Source organism: Bufo gargarizans, chromosome 6 (assembly GCF_014858855.1).
Source record: "Bufo gargarizans isolate SCDJY-AF-19 chromosome 6, ASM1485885v1, whole genome shotgun sequence".
NCBI lineage: Eukaryota > Metazoa > Chordata > Amphibia > Anura > Bufonidae > Bufo > Bufo gargarizans.
Genome location: NC_058085.1, coordinates 176815993 through 176838596, shown reverse-complemented (window position 1 = coordinate 176838596; position 22604 = coordinate 176815993). Strand labels below are relative to the sequence as shown.

At 42.8% G+C, this 22604-nt stretch overlaps 1 protein-coding gene across 16 annotated transcripts in view; it reads right to left on the bottom strand.

The window, feature by feature from the left end:
- The window catches only part of LDB3 (LIM domain binding 3), a 205526-nt gene extending 183938 nt beyond the window's left edge, over window positions 1-21588 (bottom strand). For 6 of the 16 annotated variants that reach the window (XM_044300292.1, XM_044300297.1, XM_044300295.1 and 3 more), the window contains exon 1: window positions 5760-5966. In XM_044300292.1, the coding sequence (XP_044156227.1) occupies window positions 5760-5852 (93 nt within the window). In that variant the 5' untranslated portion in view covers window positions 5853-5966. Of the gene's footprint in view, window positions 1-5759; window positions 5967-5996; window positions 6063-21537 lie in introns of those variants that run through there. The other 10 variants (XM_044300299.1, XM_044300300.1, XM_044300302.1 and 7 more) reach the window with 7 other exon arrangements.
- Between the last annotated feature and the right edge of the window lie 1016 nt (window positions 21589-22604).

The window sequence follows — 22604 nt, the reverse complement described above, 5'->3', positions numbered from 1 at the left end:
TCAGTGTTTGAATAAGAGATTTATAGTCATATATTAGGGTCATTTATTTCCTCAGTCGAATGTTGCAGTATCATCTAATACATTTTATTATGAACAATCCTCACGATTAATGGGCAATAAATCATACTGATAAAAAATAAGCCATATATGATTTTATGGTAAGTAAGAGGGTTACATCTCCACCTTTATAAGCTTATACGTTAAAATACTGCAAAAATGGAATAACATACTACTCAAATGATACCTCATAGAATCCAAATTCACATATTTTCAGAACCACAGTTCTGTATATTGGAGTAAATATGGTCAAATTGTTATATGTACAGTTATATTTACACATTATATTTATATGTACGGCATATTTGGAGCCATCTTATCACATAATTTCTTGAAGAATCTATCTGAATAATATGCAATGATGGCATTTTATTCGCAGATTGGCTGTGAGCACTTAATATGGCGGTTTGGATGACTGATGCACATGCTCTGCTCTATTAGTGCATGACACCCTATGTACCATAGCACAGTGCTTATGCACTACTGTACGAAGTGTATGTACTCCAGTTATACATGCAAAGGATTGCACACTGCATTTGGAAAAGCCTCCTCCCACCGGGAAGTGTTTTTTTGCTGTGTGCCCATGGGTTGATTTGTATATAGATAGATTTCTCAATAGACATTTTAACTATGATTGAGTCTGTCCATAATGCTTATTTTGTCAGTAGCAACACCCTCACTACTATTTGTGTCACTTATGTTTTCACTATGAATTTTCCTAAATTTGGTTTTATGTCTTTGTACTTTAAGGGGTTGTGCCAAGTTTATGTTATCTCCTATCCACAGGATAAGGAATAACTAGCTGGGACCTCCACGATCCAGAGAATGGGGGTTCTGTTGCCCCATTTTGATGGAACGACAGATTGAGCATGCGCCCTGCCGCTTCATTCAGTCTCTACCGGAGTGCCAGAGATAGCTGAGTGCTGTATTCGCCTTTCTCTGGAGTTCCCTAGAGAATCAGGATGGGGAGCTGGACCCTGATTCTTGGGATCGGTGAGGGTTCCCACTTTCCAGTATTCAGACCCCCAGTGATCAGCTAGTTAAACTCTACTCTGCAGCATGTCAATTTATGTTGTATATCTCTGCCATGGATTCACATTTTGAAACGCAGAAGATGAAACCCCCTGCATTTGGAGCGGATTTTCTTGCTGCAGAATGCTTGCTCGTCTGCTATGGATTTTCCACACACTGCAAATTTGTTGATACAATTTATGGGACTTTCCCAGTCATGTAAATGTGCTTGCAGAAATCCATGCAGATGTTGTGAAAATAACCCAATTCCAATTTCTGCAACAAATCCGACAGATGTGAATATGGGTTGGCCAGTTTCTAGCTTCTTTTAATCAATGTGTTTGTGACATGATCATATGGCTATATGGCTACTAATATAGCCTTTGTTGAAATTCAGCATCACGTTCTATATTTTATAAGGTCTGACCCCTTGTTTGCCAAGTCTTTTGTCCTGTCCACACAGAGGTCTTGTCCATAAAATGGCTGCTGATGGAGGGTCATGTGACCAGGCAAATCACCTCCATGTGATGTCTCCTCTGTTTAAATACACTGCACCTGCCACCCGCACCTCACTGTTGAGAGTTTAGTGCAGATGCAGTGTGTTTTAATACAGGAGACATCACATAGAGATGATTTGCCTGGTCACATGATCCTCCATCAGCAGCCATCTTGTGGACAGCACAGAAGATTTGCCTAACAAGGGGACATAGCTTATGAAATATAGCAAACAGCACAGAATGTCAACAAAGGCTATATCAGTAAGTGTCATATAATAATCTTACTAACACATTGGGCACAAGTAGCCAGAAAGTGGCCAAGCCCTTTAAGGAAAGGATTTTTTGTTTTTGTTTTTTTGTAGCTGATCCATATTTTTTCATGCAGTTTGTAGTTTGTGTGGTTGTGTTTGTGTTTTGTCAAATGCTGTAAGTAAAATGCTAAAAATAAACTGCAAAAACATGAAAAAATAGTAAAAACCACAATAAAATACTTACAAAAATGACGTGTGGTGGAAGCTTTAGACATTGTTTGTTTACCACTTAGAAAAAGCTCTGTAGCTGAGAGAGGCCGTTAAATGTGCCTAAACATTAGTGTAAATTTACAACAGCATTAAGTCAATAAGTGAGTCGCAGCAAATATATCATGCTATATGCAGCGTTTTAAACATTTTGACATAGTTTGCTTAATGTTAACTAATTCATAAATTCAAAAGACTTGTCTTGTCTGCAATATGGACAGGAACAAGACAAGTTCTATAATTTGTGTAACGGTCACTCGGATTCACAAAACATACAGATGTGTGTGTGGCCCCTTAAAAATGAATGGGTCAGCGTGCTATTTGTAAAAAAAAATCCAGATAGCACCCTAATGAAAAATAAGGTCATGTGCATGAAGTCTAATACAATGACCAGTGGCTTATTTGAACTATTTTAATGTCCCCCTTGGGACCCTAGAAGTATCACTCCATACTGTCAGGTTACTCTATAACATCAGATTATCAGATAGTGTCTGGGATAACTTGACAGCTACAAGCATTCAAGAATGTTCCCATTTGCCCCTGGTTTATTTTTAGATGGAGAAAAGGAGGGACAGTGCCCTTTCTGACTTTAGCACACAAATGGATCTTCACCTGTCACTGTTTGATTGACTGTGACCTCCTGCACTGACCACCCCAGGACCTCCTGCAGCTTCTTAATCACCTGAACCTACCCTGATCCTGTGCATCTATAATTAGGTGATAACAGAACTTCAAAGCGAGGGGAGAAAAAAGGGCAGTAGTATATACAACGAAATCTCTAACTATGTTAGAGAATGTGAGCAACACATACACAAAAGATATACCAAGAAATGGTGCCCTCCCTTAAAACATTTTCAAGAGAGTGGAACCTACAGAGAGAAAAACTTTTGTTTGTGCCTCTTCTGTGTTCTTGATCCATTTCTGGTTTGGGCTTACAAATACCAATGGAAAATATCGACTAAATACTGACCATGAGAAAATGTCCTAAGTCAATCCAAAACCAATGGACAAGGAGTTCATTTATATGAGTTTCTTGTTTAGTGCACATTCTCCAGGCCTTGGCTGTGAGAGATCCTCCAGCCCTTTTCATTTGCATCATGGACCAGATTAGAGGCCCAAAACCATATTTGGTCAGTTTATAGACTTATCACCAACAGTATAAAGTAAATACCATGTGGTGTTTTTAAACAGCATTATGCAGTTAGATTATACTAAAGTCCATGGTTTTTAGTTTTTTTAATGATCTTGGTATGCCATTATTTGTCTGGTATTTCCTATAGACTTCTCTATAGAACTCGAACAATGCAAAAAAAAGGATTTTATTTAAAAACACTCTTAAAACCACTGCAAAAATCATGAAAAATATGCTAAAAATGCATGCTGGTTTTTAGAAGAAAAATAATTCTCAGCAAAAGTACAATTGTACAATACCATACTATCCCCGAAATTCCATGATCGCCAGCTCTACAGTGATTTGGCTAGAGGCAGGAAAATGGGCCTTGTGCAGAACCTCATAGAGAATCCAGCATAAAAAGCCTCTGTATGCCTCTGCCCTGCTCATACCATGTACGGAATTCTATGGCTGGTTTAGGAATGTAGAATCTGCTTTTCATAGCATGTACAGGTTATCATTAATAAAAACTAATATGTCATGTTTTGGGGCAACATGAGATGCTGGAATGGACATTTTCTCACAATGCCAAGGTCTCAGGGATTCCATCACCTGTTTTAGTGTTGTAATGTGTTCTGCACAAGACATTTCACAATCCACAAACAGATCAGACCAAATACAATGGTTTATATTAGCGTGTGCAATACCTGGGCTTGTTAGCTGCATGCCTGCAGTCAGTATTACCAGGGATTATTTACGCCATTTACTTTCACAGGAATTTTAAGCATTTTAATGTAACTAAAATTAGTGAAGTGTCTCGTATAAAAAGAAACAAGTGAATCAGGAGAAATATGTCCCCATCTGCTTATATTCTCCAATTATGGCTCACCCATCAACAGAACGTCAGACAGTCACATTTCCACTGATTCACTCTTTATTTACTGCTCTAAGTAAAATACGTGAGGGCAGATTTACTAATCCTCTCTAATATTTAGACAGTGTACATTTCAACCAGACTACTGATGAGCCAAATTTTTCAAAGAGACTTGTGATAAATTGTGTTGTCTTCCTTTGGTCTAAAATCTTGGGGCAAAAACTGTTTAAAACATATAATAAATGGAGTGCAAAGCATGTATACCATTTTGAGCCATATATACTGACACATTTAGCTGGGTAAATTTCTACATCTGATTTAAAAAGGAACAGTGTAATGCTTAATTTCCCCTGTGGTGGTGCTGTAGGGCAATTGAACTTTTGATGCTGACTTCTCATATACATTGCAGCAAATCGCAGCAAATACAAGCAGCTGGGTGAAACCTAGTAAACAAAAACAGTAATCTATCTATCTCTTATATCTATTTATTTCTCATATCTACTTATCTCTTATATCTATTTATCTCATCATTATCTATGTCTGTCTATCTACATTTTGGATCATTAAAGAGCATGAACAACAAGATGTATCTTCCTCCTCTATGTGGCCTTTATTGCTATACTCTTCAGGACTGTGATCCAGCATTTTCAGACTCTTGAATGACAACATATATTTGCATATATTTGCAATGGCCCATTATGTGTCTAGATAGACTTGTTTTTGGGGTTTCAGGGAAAGCTGGGTGAAAACCAATACAGGAGCTTTAATAACAGTCACAATAGGTAAAAAGATATGACTATACAGGTATATTCCTTTCCGGCTCTATAAACTCCAGCACAAAGTAGCACATTAACCACATAAAGAAAACTCTATCACCCTGGTGACACCTTGTAATACTCATCAGAAACAAATAATAAATGTTCTTCATAAGTGTTAGACATTTTAAAATACATTTAAGATATTGCAAGCCATATGCAGTGAAACCTCTCCACAAGGCCATCTCTTTGACAAGACCACCCCCTTATCCAGACCAGATTTACTTTATCTGGTTATTACTGGCCATCTTCTTTGAGAGGATACACCCTCCCCCAGAAGACCCCTATTCCATGCAATTTTGAATGGTCTTCTCAAAGGCCTTCATTGTAACTAATTTGACTGAGAGCTGAATATATCATCTAACTCAGGCATGCTCAACCTGCGGCTCTCCAGCTGTTGTAAAACTACAACTTGCACAATGCCCTGCTGTAGGCTGATACCTGTAGGCTGTTTGGGCATGCTTGGAGTTGTAGTTTTGCAACAGCTGGAGGGCCGCAGGTTGACCATGCGTGATCTAACTGATACTTTTACACCTTGAGCTAGCTCATTGAGTAAAACAATAGATACCACATTACCCCTATATATTGTACCACATGACAAAGTTGCCTCTGAAACATCTAAAAAATGCTGCAATGCTTTATATTCTAATATGCACAAGACTACATCTAGTATACACAGTACCCTCTGCAGACTGAAAAGAGTTAAGGATCTGCCTTACAGGTCTTTTTCTACTCACCAAACTACATTTCACAAACCCTGTTAATTTTCTTCATTCCAAACACATCTTGCCCTATGGAATTCTTATTCTTACACATAAGTCACTCAAAGCATATGCTACACTATAACATTTCGGTGTCTAAACTCTTCACACTTACTCTGGAGATGGTCAAGGGCATGTTAAAGTCCTTTCCTCCTTGCAGACGGAATCCCCACGGGCCGGGTCCAGCGAGGGATACATTGTAAGCCATTTTTGCCAACTTTTTCTAGTGCAGCCAATTGAAGGCTCTGAGAGGGATAAAACAGACAAATAAACTTTAAGCTAAGGTCAAATGAATAAAAAAGCAAAAAAAGTGCTCTTGCTTCAAGGAATTAAAATGTAATTGTAATCTTGCCTGCTCACTCGGCTTGAAGTGCCACCTAAGAATAGATGGGATGTATAATGCAGATACAGATATCCCAGCTGAGTAGGATCCATAAAAGGTATGTAACCAAATACCTCCCATGCAAGGATACTGTGACTCAGAGATCTATTATTGCCTCATAGCAGCCAAGAGGATCTTTCCAAGCATCCCAGTCTCCCATCATACAAATTTTTGATATAAGAAACACTACATACTTCAAAGTAACCATGTGGCAGTATAGAAATCCCAGTCCATAGGGACAGGATTCAGGGGTGGGATTAACAGCTTACCTACTCTGCCAACAAAGATATGCCTATAGCTTACTAATGTCAGATATAATTATTTACAATATTTCAAATATACAATATAAAAATATGGAATCTAAATAAATAAAAATATATACATAGTTAATATGCTTGAAAAAAGACATAAGTCCATCAAGTTCAACTAAGGAATCCCAGAAGGATAATTCTAGTATTGATTAATTGCAGTCAAGAGGCAGAAGAAAACATTGACATTCAAAGACTTGGTGACATCTCCTCTAATTGCAGATATTCACTTCCCTTTTCTTCTACATCCATCCCAGACCATCATGACGACTGGACATGACTCATCTTAGCTGAGTTTTTCACCGTATCTTTGGCTTTTTATTGTATATATCTGAATATACTGAATATATCTGTATACCATATACTGTGCCACCTTAATATAATTACACCACTCTCTATGATTTTAACAACTGTTTCTACCGGACTAGGGAGAACTGGCTGGATCCCACCCCTGTATGCACAGTATGTTACCAACACCTGTCACAAGTCCTTAATGATAATGCTGGATTTACATACTTAGAAAATTTCTGTTTGGATCAAAAGATGTAACAAACATGTACTCAATCCCCCCACTATTATTACTGTGATTAGGGTGTAAGCAATGATTGGGATGAAAAACTAAATTTTAAGGACTAGATTCAGAGAATAGATAGAGATCAGCAATGAAGGGAGGAAATGTATGCATTCCTACGTAACAAAATAGGTTGCATCTGAAAAAAATGACCAAAGCTTATCCTATAATCTGTTATGTATATAAAGCTACTCTCACACTAGTGGCAGCCTTCTCCGGCAGATCCGTGCTACCGCTAGTGCACCATGCCTCCGGAAGTCCGCTCCAGCCCCATTTACTATAATGGGGGCGGGCTGGAGGTCTGGCTGTAGCACGTCAAACATACCGAGAGGCGGCCGGAATAAAACTACATGTCGTAGTGTTATTCCGGCCGCTTCTCGGCATGTTTGCCTGACCTCCTGCCCGCCCCCATTATAGTGAATGGGGCCAGAGTGGACTTCCGGAGGCACGGTCCACTAGCGGTAGCATGGATACAGAAATGCATTACAAAAACAGAAGTATGTACATTTTATAGCGGATGTGCTTGGTATTGAAGCTTAATCCTGTTCACTGGAATGGGACTGAGCTGCACAAAGGTCATGAGACGCTGTATGTAACGTTACAGGCTGAGCAAGAGACCACAGTGCTTGACTAAGTGCCACAGCCCCTTCCAACAGTTGTCAGGGATGGTGGGAGTCGGACTACCACTGATCTAGTATTGACAATCCAGCATAATGATAGGTCATCTATATTTAGGTTCCAGAAAACCCGTTTACTGTAAGAATTAAAAGGCAGTTTACTGTTTGTTCCATTTTACGCCAATCCATGCTCAGTGACAAAAGTTTTTCATTTAGTTAAGACTTCTTGGCAGTCCCTAGAATACACTTTTCACCAGATCGTTTTATTATTATTTGGAATGCAGATGTCAAATGCCATTATATGTTGTACTATTCTATTTATACTCTCTTGGTTGAAACAATGTTGAAACAATCTTTTGTATACCATTACTTGCTAATCATGAATTACCTACATTTTTCTAGTTATGAACGTCTAGACCAGGAGGGCAAAACCTGCGGCCCGGGGGCCACATGTGGCCCTTGATATCATTCTATGCGGCCCCCAACCATCTGGTGACAGACATGTATGTCTATGTCTTGTGGCTGCTCATATGCATTTTTCATGTATTCTCCCATTAGATGGGAATCATGTAAGTGTAACCAGACATTTTATAGTATATACTGTATGTACAATATGCCATAAATATAGTATTTCAGTTGGTAACATCCCTTTAAGTTTTATTTTCAGCCCTTGGGTTTCCTTCAGTCTGACAATGTGGCCCCCAACCAGAATAGGTTGTGCACCCCTTGTTTCTAAAACTGACTTAACGGAGTTCTCCGGGAATTAATAAAATAAAATACTGAAAAATTTACAAATATTTTTGATTATATATATATATATATATATATATATATATAAAAAGGCTCATCTTGTATAGGTAGCAATAATTAGGGGAAATAAATATAATAAAAGTTAGTACACCCAAAACCTGTCCTAATCACACAGGAGAACGAGTTACTTCAGAACACTGAGCTAAAGATATGCCTCATACTCCTCTCTACTCTACTTGTCAGTGATTTTGATCCTGAATAGAGATGGCCTTGCGGTTCGCCCAGCGGTTGTTTCGCTCGTTGTTTTCCTCGTTCGCAATTCACATGCAAACATATGGCGATATTCGCATGAGCCATATTTTTTGCATAACGCCGAACTTTGACCCATGAGACATCCATCAGATGGGACAGGACAGCCAATTAAGTTGTTTCAGCACATGGACACACCCCCTACCCTATAAATAAACCCGATTTTTGCCAGTGTAGGGAGATGTTGCTGTGTGGAGCAGATACAGACTGTTCGGGACACCAAACGCTAGCCATTAGGGCCACAAAAGTCCTTTTTAGGACGGGTATAGTTGTGCTATCAATAGGTGTGACATACTGAGGGGTGTGATATACTTACACAGAAAGTATATTATAGTGCATTTGTATCGTGCAGCAGTTGTGTGAGGTTCTACTGTGATACTGTGGCTAGATAGATGTACAAACGCTATTTGAATAACTAATTGCAACTGGTGTGATATACCTGTTGCCCCCCAAAAAAACCTGTTTGAGAGGGTGTGATATACCTATAATATACCTTCTAACATAGAAAGTATATTATAGTGCATTTGTATTGTGCAGCAGTTGTAAGCGGTTCTGCTGAGATACCGCAGCTAGATAGAGGGACAAACGCTATTGGAATAACTAATTGCAACTGGTGTGATATACCTGTTGCCCCCCCCAAAAAAAAAAAAACAGATTGACGGGTGTGATATACCTATAATATACCTTCTAACATAGAAAGTATATTATAGTGCATTTGTATTGTGCAGCGGTTCTGTGCGGTTCTGCTGCGATACTGTAGCTAGATAGATGGACAAACGCTATTTGAATAACTAATTGCAACTCATGTGATATACCTGTTGCCCCCCCCCAAAAAAAAAAAAAATGATTGAGGGGTGTGATATACCTATAATATACCTTTTAACATAGAAAGTATATTATAGTGCATTTGTATTGTGCAGCAGTAGTGTGCGGTTCTGCTGAGACACCACAGCTAGATAGAGGGACAAACGCTATTTGAAATAACTAATTGCAAATGGTGTGATATACCTGTTGCCCCCCCCCCAAAAAAAAAAATGATTGAGGGGTGTGATATGCCTATAATATACCTTCTAACATATAAAGTATATTATAGTGCATTTGTATTGTGCAGCAGTTGTGTGTGGTTCTGCTGAGATACCGCAGCTAGATAGAGGGACAAAAGCTATTGGACTAACTAATTGCAACTCGTGTGATATACCTGTTGCCCCCCCTCAAAAAAAAATCCTGATTGACTGGTGTGATATACCTATAATATACCTTCTAAGATAGAAAGTTTATTATAGTGCATTTGTATTGTGCAGCATTAGTGTGCGGTTCTGCTGCGATACTGCAGCTAGATAGATGGACAAACGCTATTGGAATAACTAATTGCAACTGGTGTGATACACCTGTTGTCCTCCCCCCAGAAAACTGATTGAGGGGTGTGATATACCTATAATATACCTTCTAACATAGAAAGTATATTATTGTGCATTTGTATTGTGCAGCAGTTGTGTACGGTTCTGCTGCGATACTGTAGCTAGATAGATGGACAAACGCTATTTGAATAACTAATTGCAACTGGTGTGATATACCTGTTGCCCCCACCCCCCCCAAAAAAAAAATTATTGAGGGGTGTGATAAACCTATAATATACCTTCTAACATAGAAAGTATATTATAGTGCATTTGTATTGTGCAGCAATAGTGTGCGGTTCTGCTGAGACACCACAGCTAGATAGAGGGACAAACGCTATTTGAAATAACTAATTGCAAATGGTGTGATATACCTGTTGCCCCCCCCCCCAAAAAAAATGATTGAGGGGTGTGATATGCCTAAAATATACCTTCTAATATAGAAAGTATATTATAGTGCATTTGTATTGTGCAGCAGTTGTGTGTGGTTCTGCTGAGATACCGCAGCTAGATAGAGGGACAAAAGCTATTGGACTATCTAATTGCAACTGGTGTGATATACCTGTTGCCCCCCCCCCAAAAAAAAAACTGATTGACTGGTGTGATATACCTATAATATACCTTCTAACATAGAAAGTATATTATAGTGCATCTGTATTGTGCAGCATTAGTGTGCGGTTCTGCTGCGATACTGCAGCTAGATAGATGGACAAACGCTATTAGAATAACTAATTGCAACTGGTGTGATACACCTGTTGTCCTCCCCCCAGAAAAATGATTGAGGGGTGTGATATACCTATAATATACCTTCTAACATAGAAAATTTATTATAGTGCATTTGTATTGTGCAGCAGTTGTGTGCGTTTCTACTGAGATACCGCAGCTAGATAGAGGGACAAACTATATTGGAATAACTATTTGCAACTGGTGTGATATACCTGTTGCCAGTGGCGTACCGCCCATAGAGGCAGACCACGCCACTGCTATGGGGCCCGCGGCACTGGGGGGCCCGTAGCGCAGATAAGGCCCCGCCCACTGATGACCAGCAGCCGGCTATGCGGCTGCTTTTCTCCCCAGGGCCCCCCCCATGTTTAGCTGAATCGCCTCCCAGAGGCGCGGCTAAGTCCTAGACACCCGCCCCCCTCCTCAGCGCTGCGCTCTGAAACACCCGATCCTCCTCTCGTCGGCGTCCCAAATCCCGCGCAGGCGCAGTGCCGGCGATTGCCTGCGCCTGCGCTCTGATAATACGGCTGAGGGCAACAGCTTCAACATCGTCACTGGGCATGCGCCGAGCCCAGTGACGATGTTGAAGCTGTTGCCCTCAGCCGTATTATCAGAGCGCAGGCGCAGGCAATCGCCGGCACTGCGCCTGCGCGGGATTTGGGACGCCGACGAGAGGAGGATCGGGTGTTTCAGAGCGCAGCGCTGAGGAGGGGGGCGGGTGTCTAGGACTTAGCCGCGCCTCTGGGAGGCGATTCAGCTAAATGATGGAGGCGTTAGAGTTTTCATATTTAGGCGGGCACGGCACTAATCAGAGGGGCACCGTGGAGAAAGAAAAACGCCCCTCTGGGCTCCAGTCCTTACAGCAAGAATCGATTTTTAGAAGAAAGGACAAGACTGACATGGAAAAGAAGAACACAGATGGAAAAAAGGTACTTTATTAAACATGGATCCATGAGTACCTTTTTTCCATCTGTCTTGTTCTTTGGATTGTGAGTCTTGTCATTTCTTCAAAAAATCGATTCTTATGATATGTAAATGACGCTGTAAGGAGCCCAGAGGGGCGTTATTCTTTCTCCACTGTGCCCAGGAACGCCCCTCTGAAGTGCCGTGCCCGGCTAAATTTGAAAACTAATAACGCCTCCAAGTTCATCTAAATCGCCTCCCAAATCCGATCCTCCTCTCGCTGGCATCCCAAATCCCGCGCAGGCGCAGTGCCGGCGATTGCCTGCGCTATGATAAGATGACTGACGGCACTGCGCCTGCGCAGGATTTGGGATGCCGGCGAGAGGAGGATCGGGGTGTTTGCCGCAGAGCGCGGCACTGAGGAGGGGGGTGTTGAGCACTTAGCCGTGCCTCTGGGAGGCGATTTAGATGAACTTGGAGGCGTTATTAGTTTTCAAACTTAGCCGGGCACGGCACTTCAGAGGGGCGTTCCTGGGCACCGTGGAGAAAGAATAACAGCGTCATTTACATATCATAAGAATCGATTTTTTGAAGACATGACAAGACTCACAATCAAAAGAACAAGACAGATGGAAAACAGGTACTCTGTTAAACATGGATTCATGAAAAAAAAATTGGGGGTAAATTGCTAGTGACAGATTCCCTTTAAGGCTACTTTCACACTTGCGTTCAGAGCGGATCCGTCTGGTGTCTGCACAGACGGATCCGCACCTATAATGCAAACGCTTAGATCCGTTCAGAACGGATCAGTTTGCATTAACATGAACAAAAAAAAATAAAAAATTTTTTTTTTTTGTTCATGATAGTGCAAACGGATCCGTTTTGACTTTACATTGAAAGTCAATGGGGGACGGATCCGTTTGAAAATTGAGCCACACTGTGTCAACTTCAAACGGATCCGTCCCCATTGACTTAGATTGTAAGTCTGGACGGATCCGTTTGCCTCCGCACGGCCAGGCTGCAAGCAGCGTTCAAGTGTCCGCCTGCTGAGCGGAGGACAGACGGAGCCATACTGATGCATTCTGAGCGGATCCGCATCCACTCAGAATGCATTAGGGCTGGACGGATCCGTTCGGTGCCGCTTGTGAGAGCCTTCAAACAGAACTCACAAGCGGAGACCCGAACGCAAGTGTGAAAGTAGCCTAACATGGCACCCCAAATAAGGAGACCTGCAGGCTGCAGCAGATATCCCATGTGACAGGTCACCCCCAGGAAACCCCTAACAGTTTCTGTAGGTCATGTATAAATTTATTTAATGGGGGTGTGGCATGGGAGGAGCAAAGTCAGGAAGTGGGAGGGGCCATGGTGGGTAGTGGGCGGGGTTAAGGGGCCCAATTCAGATTTTTGCTATGGGGCCCAGTGATTCCTATGTACGCCTCTGCCTGTTGCCCCCCCTAAAACAAAATATTGAGGGGTGTGATATACCATTAATATACTTTCTAACATAGAAAGCATATTTTAGTACATTTGTATTGTGCAGCAGTTGTGTGCTGTTCTGCTGAGATAAAGCATCTAGATAGAGGGACAAACGCTAGTGGAATAACTAATTGCAACTGGTATGATATACCTGTTGCCCCCCAAAAAACTGATTAAGGGGTGCAATATACCTGCTGATTGAGGGGTGTGATACACCGGTTTCCACAAAATATTGATTGAAGGGTGTGAGGCACCGGCTTCCACCAAATATTGATTGAGGCCTGCGATACACCGGCTTCCACCAAATATTGATTAAGAGGTTTGATATACCCACTTCCAGCAAATACTCATTAAGGGGTTCTATATACCTGTTTCCACAAATTACTGATAGAGGGGATTGATATACTGGCTTCCACCAAATATTGATTGAGGCCTGCAATATACCTGCTTCCACAAATACTGCTCTTCTATAGGGTCATTTTGAAAATGACAAGCAGAGGAAGAGGCAAGCCATTCTGCAGGGGGGTATGGGTTGGGCAGGTGCACCAGGCTGCAGCCTAAGTTGGAAGTTGGAGAAGGTGCGTGCGATTATGTCAAAGGATGCATCAGAGTTGGTTGAGTGGCTCACTCAGCTTTCCGCTTCTGCACCCTCCTCATCCTCCGCATCTGCACCCTCCTCACTCTCTGCTTTGTGCACGCCCAAAGACACCACCACCACAAATAGCTGCTCCAATCGAGTCAAAGAAATTATTTTCCCATCCATTCCCAGACCTTACCGATGCGCAGTCATTCTTAGCATCGGATCAGGAAGAGGAGGTAGCAACGGCCGAGTCTGAGGACAGTACCCAGATCAGCCCAAGGACGAAGGTCCCCACTGTTGCTGCCTACTCCGAGATCTCTAATGTCAGTGGTGGTTAAGGTGACAATGATGACGTGTCGATGGATGTCACGTGGGTATCCACACGAGAGGAAACTGAGGGGAGTTCAGAGGGAGAGACAGAGCAGCAGATAGGGGCATAAGGAGGAGAAGCAGGCAGAACTTGCAGTGCACAGGAGGCAAAAAGAAGACTGCAAATGTATCTGGAGCAAGCCAGCCACCATGCACGGTCACATCTGGCGCTCCCAGGACGCCGGCACATGGCTCCGCAGTGTGGGCTTTTCTTAACATGTCAGCTGCTTACAATAGTGTTGCCATCTGCAGCCTGTGCTGTCAACACATAAGTCGCGGTAAGCCCAACACTCACTTAGGGATGACCGCCTTAAGAAGGCACCTGGCCTCCCATCACCAAACCCAGTGGGAGTAACACCATCAGAACCCACAAAGTGACACTTCCGGCGCTCCACGTCCTGCCTCTTCTCCTTCTCCTCTCTCCTCCCATTTGTCCTTCACTCAACCTTCCACCGTGCCATAGTCACGTTCATCTGACAAAAAGCAGGCTTTCCTGGTCCAAATGTTTGAGCGTAAAAAGTTGATGACGCCGGATATCTCTCTTGCTCAACGGCTGACCACCAGCTCGTCGGAACTGCTAGCCCGCCAACTACTGCCATATAAACTGGTGGACTCGGAGGCCTTTAGATAATTTGTGGCCATTGGCACACCGCAATGGAAGGGCCCCGGAAGGAAATTTTTCTCCCAGAAGGGCATCCTAGAACTATATGGCCATGTTCAGCTGCAAGTGAATGTATCTCTGGCACACAGTGTCGGTTCCAAGATACATCTGACCACAGACACATGGTCTAGAAAACACGGGCAGGAAAGGTCTATACATAACTTTTACTGCCCACTGGGTGAAATTTTTGGCGGCTGTCAAGCATGCAACCCGTGGCATAAGTTTGGTTTTGTTCTTACCGCCATGGATTGCATGCAGGCCTGCCTCTTCTTCTCCTCCTTCTACTACATCCTCTGTGGCTGACTCCTCCTTTTCCACTGCTACCACCTCTTCCGCTGCAACCCCCAAGCTCCCCAGAACTTATTCGATGTGCCAGGTGAGACGTTGCCATGCTGTGCTGCGGCTGTTGTGCCTGGAAGCCAAGAGCCACATTGGTCCTGCACTGCTTTCAGCTCTGCAGTCACAGGCCGATCAGTGGCTAACCCCGCTCAATTTGACAGTTGGTAAAGTGGTGTGCGACAATGGTGCCAATCTGCTGAGAGCGCTGAAACAGGGCAAAATGACACATGTGCTGTGCATGGCACATGTCCTGAACTTAGTCATGCAGCGATTCGTTGCCAAATACCCCGGGGTCCACGATGTCTTGCGGCAGGCCAGGAAAATCTCTGGCCATTTTAGAACATCTTACACGGCCATAGCTCACCTTGCTGACGTTCAACGGCGTCACCACCTGCCCATAAGACGTCTGATTTGTGACAGCCTGACGCGCTGGAACTCCACCTTGTATATGATTGATAGTCTGCTCCAGCAGCAACACGCAATTAATGACTACCTGTATGAACTCTGCAGCAGGACAGGTTCTGGGGAGCTTGGTTTCTTTTCACCACGCCAGTGGCTGCTCATGCGCAATGCATGCAGACATCTGCGGCCATTTGATGAAATCACCAAACTGGTCAGTCACAGCCAGGGCTCTATCAGTGACCTTGTGCCTTATGCCTTCTTTCTGAAGCATGCACTGCGTCGTGTCATTGATCAAGCCGTCGAGGAGCAGGAGCTGGAAGATGAGGAAGTCGCAATGCTGAATTAATTCCCTGGGGGGCTACTCCATCTGAGCCAAGAAGACAGGAGTCTGAAGAGGAGTCAGAGGATGAGGAGCAAGAAGAGCAGGCTTTAAACTTTTCAAGGATCCCTGGTGTTGTCTGTGGATGGGGGGAGGAGACCGAGGACGACATTCTCCTGGGCGATGAGCAGGAGCCAGGGTGCTCCTCCGCTTCCAATTTAGTGCAAATGGGGCCTTCGTGCTCAAGTGTTAGAAGAGGGACCCCTGTAAAAAATAATAGAGGGGAAGGACCAGTACTGGGTGTAAACGTACTTAGACCCCTGGTACAAATACAAAATGGTGGACATGTTACCAGCATCACAGAAGACTGTTAGAATGCTGCATTCCCAGGCCTTGCTGCGAAAGATGCTGCATTCTGCTGTTGCTTGCAGAGGAATTTCCACCCACAGAGAAACAGTTGCGGGTACCAATCCTACCGCGCATGCAAGAAGAGGGCGGTTTGAAGATGTGTTGGTCACTTCAGATATGAGATCATTCTTGCTGCCAACCCATCGACAGCCGCCCTCCAGATCCAGCCTCAGGGAACGCCTAGGCCTACAGGTGTCCAACTACATCAGGTTAACGGCCGATGTGGAGGCTCAGAGAAGCGAGAAACCCCTGAACTACTGGGTGTGCAGGCTTGACCTGTGTCCATTGAACTCATGGCTTGCCCCCCATCGAGTGTCTTGTCTGAAAGGATGTTCAGCGCAGCAAGTGCTGGGATTGGAGAAGTAGGTACAGCCTCTGTTTAAAGGTGCATTAAAGACATTAACAATGAAGACTAACTATACAGTGCATTTTTCATTATTAAATGAAAGGCAGCTGCAGGCTAATTGGTCATGCGGTTATTCACCGCAGTCTGGCCGAAACCCACCCACAGCAAGTCCTCTCCGTGTGGCCATACCCTAAGGCAGAGCGGGGCTCGGTATACCTGATTTATAGAGATTTGTGACAAATTACTTTGTAACAAATCAAATTTCTTGTTGAACTTTGGCGAAGCTGCCAAATCTAATTTTTAAAAACTTAGTTTTTCTCTACCTAGGAGACCTAAAAGAGACACAGTGGTATTAAAGGATTGGTTGAAGTTGCACTCAGTTAGCCGCCAATATGACTACCATGTTATGAGAATATTTGCAGGCAATACTTAGTAAGGACATGTGACAAGATGTGGGACTCCTCCTTAGGAACAAAAAATAAAATAAGTAATGGAACATGTCATGTTAGCAAATGTAAAGGTGTTGTGCAGCAACATATATTGATGACCAATGCCAACACCAAGCAACCCCACAGATCAGCTATTTGCAGAGGAGGTGTCATTCGATGCGAGTGCTGCTTTCTCTTCATTACTAGTGATGAACGGCAATATTCGTTTTCGAGATATTTCACAAATATTTTGCATAATATTTGTGATCTCCAGTCATTATTTTCGCAAATTGGCACTAATGATGCGCATATTTATTGCGCAATACATGCAACTTCACATTTTATCAGGTCTGAGTAGATATAACTGATTGGTGCACTAAGTATTGTTGTGACCTTACAGCGCTATGTCTGTTGCATGTATGTATGGACAGCAGAGAAACATTAATTCCTATCACACTACCTAACACCCTGCACTTGAACCTATCAGCTACACTATATCAGAATATAACCTACACTGACTATCTCCCACTAACTATCTCTATTATATATATGAGCTAACTATCTATCGAATGTAATTAGATAAGGAATAGGATCCAGATGAAAGCACAGAGCACAGCAATGACACTGCTGTCTCTCTTCGCGATTACGAATATATACCACTATTCTACATCTTTGTAAATTCTCGAAGTGTCGATATCAGCAATAAAATTTTTAAATTAGAATATTTGCAATCAATACTATTCATTACAAGACACGTCGTCTCCTATGGACCGGTGCCGCAGTATAATAACAAGTACTCACTTCATTCAATTGAATGGAGTGAGTAGTTGTCATTATACTGCACAGCTGTAACTTCCGAGACGAAGTGCAGTATAATGAACAGGAAGCGGCACTCACATGGAACACTGCGTGCTCTTCAAACAGCTGATCAGCTGCTGAGTTTTGAGCCCCTGCTGATCTGATATTGATGACCTATCCTAAGGATAGATCATCAATACACAGTATATTGCTGCACAGCCCTTTTAAGCTCTTTGGGGCACATTTATTAAGACCAGCATTTTAGACACCGTTCTTAATAAACTCCTTAGTTGACGGTGGTTCTGCCGAAGTTATGAAGAGGCGCCGGCCTCTTCATAACTTTGGTGGATCCTCCTCCAGTTCTAGCTGTCTTGCATTTAGACCTTTTTCTACTCATAAAACAGGTGTAGAAAACAGTAAATGAGACAGGTCTGCCTGCCAATTCCCTTCCCTGCCCACGACACGCCACTTTTTAGACCTGGCATGAGCGGGAAAAAGTCACAGATATAGCGTATTTTAGCTTAAAGGGAACCTGTCACCCAAAAATCGTCTATCAAGCTGTTTACAGTACCTTATAGTGCTGTGTCCTCGTTTCTCGATGCACTTTTTCTTCGTTTTGCCGCATGTCTGCTCATTCAGAAATCGTAGTTATATTCAGCTGCTGCCCCGTGCTGCAAGTCAGGCTTGAAGTCACGGGGGCAGCGGCCTCGGCGTCTTCCATGGCCCTCTCCCCGCCCCCTGCCTCTGTGACTGACACCCGAACATCCGAATCCGGGACCGCGCTCAACGGCCGCATGCGCAGTAAAGGGCGGCAGGAGCGCGGTCCCGGCTGCCGCGCGTACTACGCGCCGTCTTACTTTCGCCGCACTGCGCATGCGCCCGACATCCTGTATCAAACGCGCCCGCGCCCAGATGCCGGGCGCGGGCGCGTTTGATACAGGATGTCGGGCGCATGCGCAGTGCGGCGAAAGTAAGACGGCCCGTAGTACGCGCGGCAGCCGGGACCGCGCTCCTGCCGCCCTTTACTGCGCATGCGGCCGTTGAGCGCGGTCCCGGATTCGGATGTTCGGGTGTCAGTCACAGAGGCAGGGGGCGGGGAGAGGGCCATGGAAGACGCCGAGGCCGCTGCCCCCGTGACTTCAAGCCTGACTTGCAGCACGGGGCAGCAGCTGAATATAACTACGATTTCTGAATGAGCAGACATGCGGCAAAACGAAGAAAAAGTGCATCGAGAAACGAGGACACAGCACTATAAGGTACTGTAAACAGCTTGATAGACGATTTTTGGGTGACAGGTTCCCTTTAATAATTGACCTCCTTTATCTAGACCCTCTGAGTAGAATTGGGAAGTGACGTTAAATAAGCCTTTAGTTATGGATTATTAGGGTGTCCAACAAGTGAGCTAATTACTGTATTTATAGTCCTATTTAGTTACTTTAAATAATATTTTTGCAATGTTGACCCCAATATCTTGTTATTCCTGTACCATGGGAAAAATGTACAGATGTATCACAAAATCCTTTTAAAATCAATTTTATAGGTCCTGGTCTGGGACACTCTTTTGGGGCATGTCACACAGGACAGCTCTGAATGTATGCTATGTGACAGGTGCTGGTGTAATCAATCTCCTAGCAAAGCATTCATTGCTGGCACACACACAGGAGGAAGTCAAGGCAGTAGATCTCAGGGAATACAGTTCTTTGGTGCTGTCCAGAGCAGCTGGTCAGACCATCAGGTCTTCAGCAGCATGAAAGTTGAGTCCAAGCTTTTCTGAAACATGGGTATATGTCCTCACTATCTTAGCTAGGAATAAAAATAGTGTGGGCTTATGGATTTGCTTTAGAATTGTATCTGTACTTAAAGCTGATGGTAATCTTTTAATATAAGGAAGTAAGGCTTAAAAATTAGCCATACTTACTATATATCTTATGGATAACCATTATCACATTTTAAGAAATTAAGAGTCATGGAGTCGGATGGTAGACATGCAGTAGGGAATGGCGTAATGAGATCAAAGAAAATACTTGCTCCACAAATATAGGATCAGCTTTTCGAAAGAATGGAGATCATGCAAATGTAAAATGGAAGATTAAATCTGGGTGTTAGGCCCCTTGCAGACAAGCGTGTGCGGATTAGGTCTGGAAGTGCTGCAAATGCATTCAGTGAAAAATGCGCAATTTCGCAAACAAAGTCATTCAGTTTTGTCTGCGATTGCGTTCAGTTGTTCATTTTTTATCGTGCGGGTGCAATGCGATTTAATGCGTTTTGCACGCGCGTGATAAAAAACTGAAGGTATACAAGCAACATCTCTTAAGAACCATCCGTGAAAAACTCATCGCATCTGCACTTGATGCGGATGCAATGTGATTTTCACGTAGCTCTATTCATGTTTATGGGGCCAGCGTTGAGTGAAAAACGTAAAATTTTGAACATGCTGAGATTTTCACGCAACCCACAAGTGATGTGTAAAAACCAACGCACATCTACACAGCCCCATTGAAATGAATGGGTCCGGATTCCGTGCGGGCGCAATGCTTTCGCATCACGCATTGCACCCGTGCGGAATACTCACTCATGTGAAAGGGGCCTTATGTGCACTACATTTCTGTTCTTATACATTACATTTTATGTCTTTACTACCTATTTCAATGTTTAGGACTGAATGACTTTAGATAAGTTTGTATGCCTTTGAGAACTACTTTTTAGATTGAAGGTTCTTCTCTTAGAACTACAATCCTTATACTGGACTCAGATTGGCAACTCATTTGGCTATACAATAACAAGGAGTTGCAAGCAAATCTATGTGGATATGTCAATACAGTATATAGTGAAGTGATGTCTGACCTTTTGTCAACCCAACTTAAAGCTGCTCCTAAACATTACATAAATGTCTGAACGTTGGTCAGGTTTTTTCAGTGGTTATAGTGGTCAAGGCTATCAAAACCATTTGCTCACATACTTTCAATCAATAGACAGCCAACTATTAATGGAAAGTATTTGCAAGGTAACTGTGGAGATTATTTCAGCAATTCTATGAGCAAGTGGATATCCACTAGATGGTAGATCTTATTGGCCATTTTTGCAGATATTAGCATTAAAGTTAGAGCTTTTTTTCTATTGTGGTCTACAGATTCACTGGATTGTTTGGTAAAACATAAATCTAGGAGAGGAATATAAAACTGGAACAGTTGAAAAGTTTTAATTATATATATATATATATATATATATATATATACACACATAGCTTGTCCATTGGACAGACTGGTAGTTAGAAAACAAAACTATACCAGTAGTAGAAATTCCTAAATTTGAGGCTGTGGGGTGTCTTATAAAGCTTATTAATAAAACAAAGAATATATTTTCAACAAATAAATTATATGACTAGAAATGTTCTATGGAGCTTTATCGTACTGTAGTGGAAATAGAATCATTATGTTTCCATTATTATGTGTCCATTAAAATGCCAACAGTTATCAGATGCAGATATTGGTGAATGAGACTGACAACCAAGTCATAGGTAATCACAGTGCTGAGTTATAGGCAGCAGTTTCTGTCTCCATGCAGTCTGTTTGGAGCTTTGAAAACAGCTGATCCCCTGTGATTAGTGAACAAATGGGTTGCTGTAAAGTCCCAGCTGGCACAGTAAGCCCCGGCAAACAAAATGCACACAACATCTACTGTCAAACACAGTTTAGAGGCATTCAAGAATTGCTAAGATCTAGCCAGAAGATTAGCAGGAAAAAAAAGACTTTTGTGTCTCTGTAATAGGTGTTAGTTTAGTCACACAGCCTTTAAGGCATTAGATTCTACCTGGGAGCTGTTCTGCAGATGCCCTCTGGTGCTCTTGTGGCTCAACAGTTGCTCCATAAGCACATTTATCTGATCCCTGTATCCAGTGTGACGTCATTCTAGTGGAGAGGGGATGAGGAGGGAGGGAGTTCTTAAGGTGGACTCATTACAGTTGCAGTTATCTGTCTTCCAGAGGCATATGGTGCTATCTTCAAAGGAAAATGCAAAAAGAAGTCCCAAGAAACATGTGTTTTCACTTTTTCTAGTAGCTTTATTTTTTGTTTTGTGTTATGCCAAATTTTGAATATTGCAATGTTATAAAATTGTGTGTATTATTATATGCTGTTATTAGTGTTGGGCGAGCATGGTCGGCCAAACACAAATTTTACTTGAGCATCGCGATGCTCGGCATATCGCGGTGTTCGGCCGAATACCGCGTGTCCTCGAGCGCGATGCTCGAGTCTCCTCCCCGCACGTTTATTGGCTGCTACGCAGCCAATAAACATGCAGGTAAGTACTGCCATTTACTGTAATGCCAAGCTACTGGCATTACAGTGATTGGCTGGCCGGGACACGTCATAGGGTGCTTAGTCAGGGAGAGATGGAGAGCAGAAGGGAAAGATAGAGTAGGGAGTGAATTAGTATTATCTTAGCTTTTATACTTGTCATAGACCCAAAAGTCATTTTAAGGACTATTGTTGTGTGTGGCAGCAATAAATATTCTTAGCACAACCTGCGCTAAATTGCTAAAACTTGCTAGAGACCAAAAAGTCCTTATAAGGACTATAGTTATATCTGGCAGCAATATATATTTTTAGCGCAACCTGCACTAAATAGCTTGCAATTGTTTGGCCGCTGCAGACAGCGACATTATCTGCGCTACATCTCCTGTCTAACGTGTGCGCAGCCTGAAAATATCTGTGACATCCAGTGTACTTTTTTTCCGTAGACAGTGTGCACTGCGGACAGTTACATTACCTGCGCTACATCTCCTGTATAACGTTTGCGTATCCGAAATATCAATGACATTCAGTCAAATTTTTTTGCTGCTGGTGGCAGCGACATTACCTGCTCTGCATCTCCAGTAT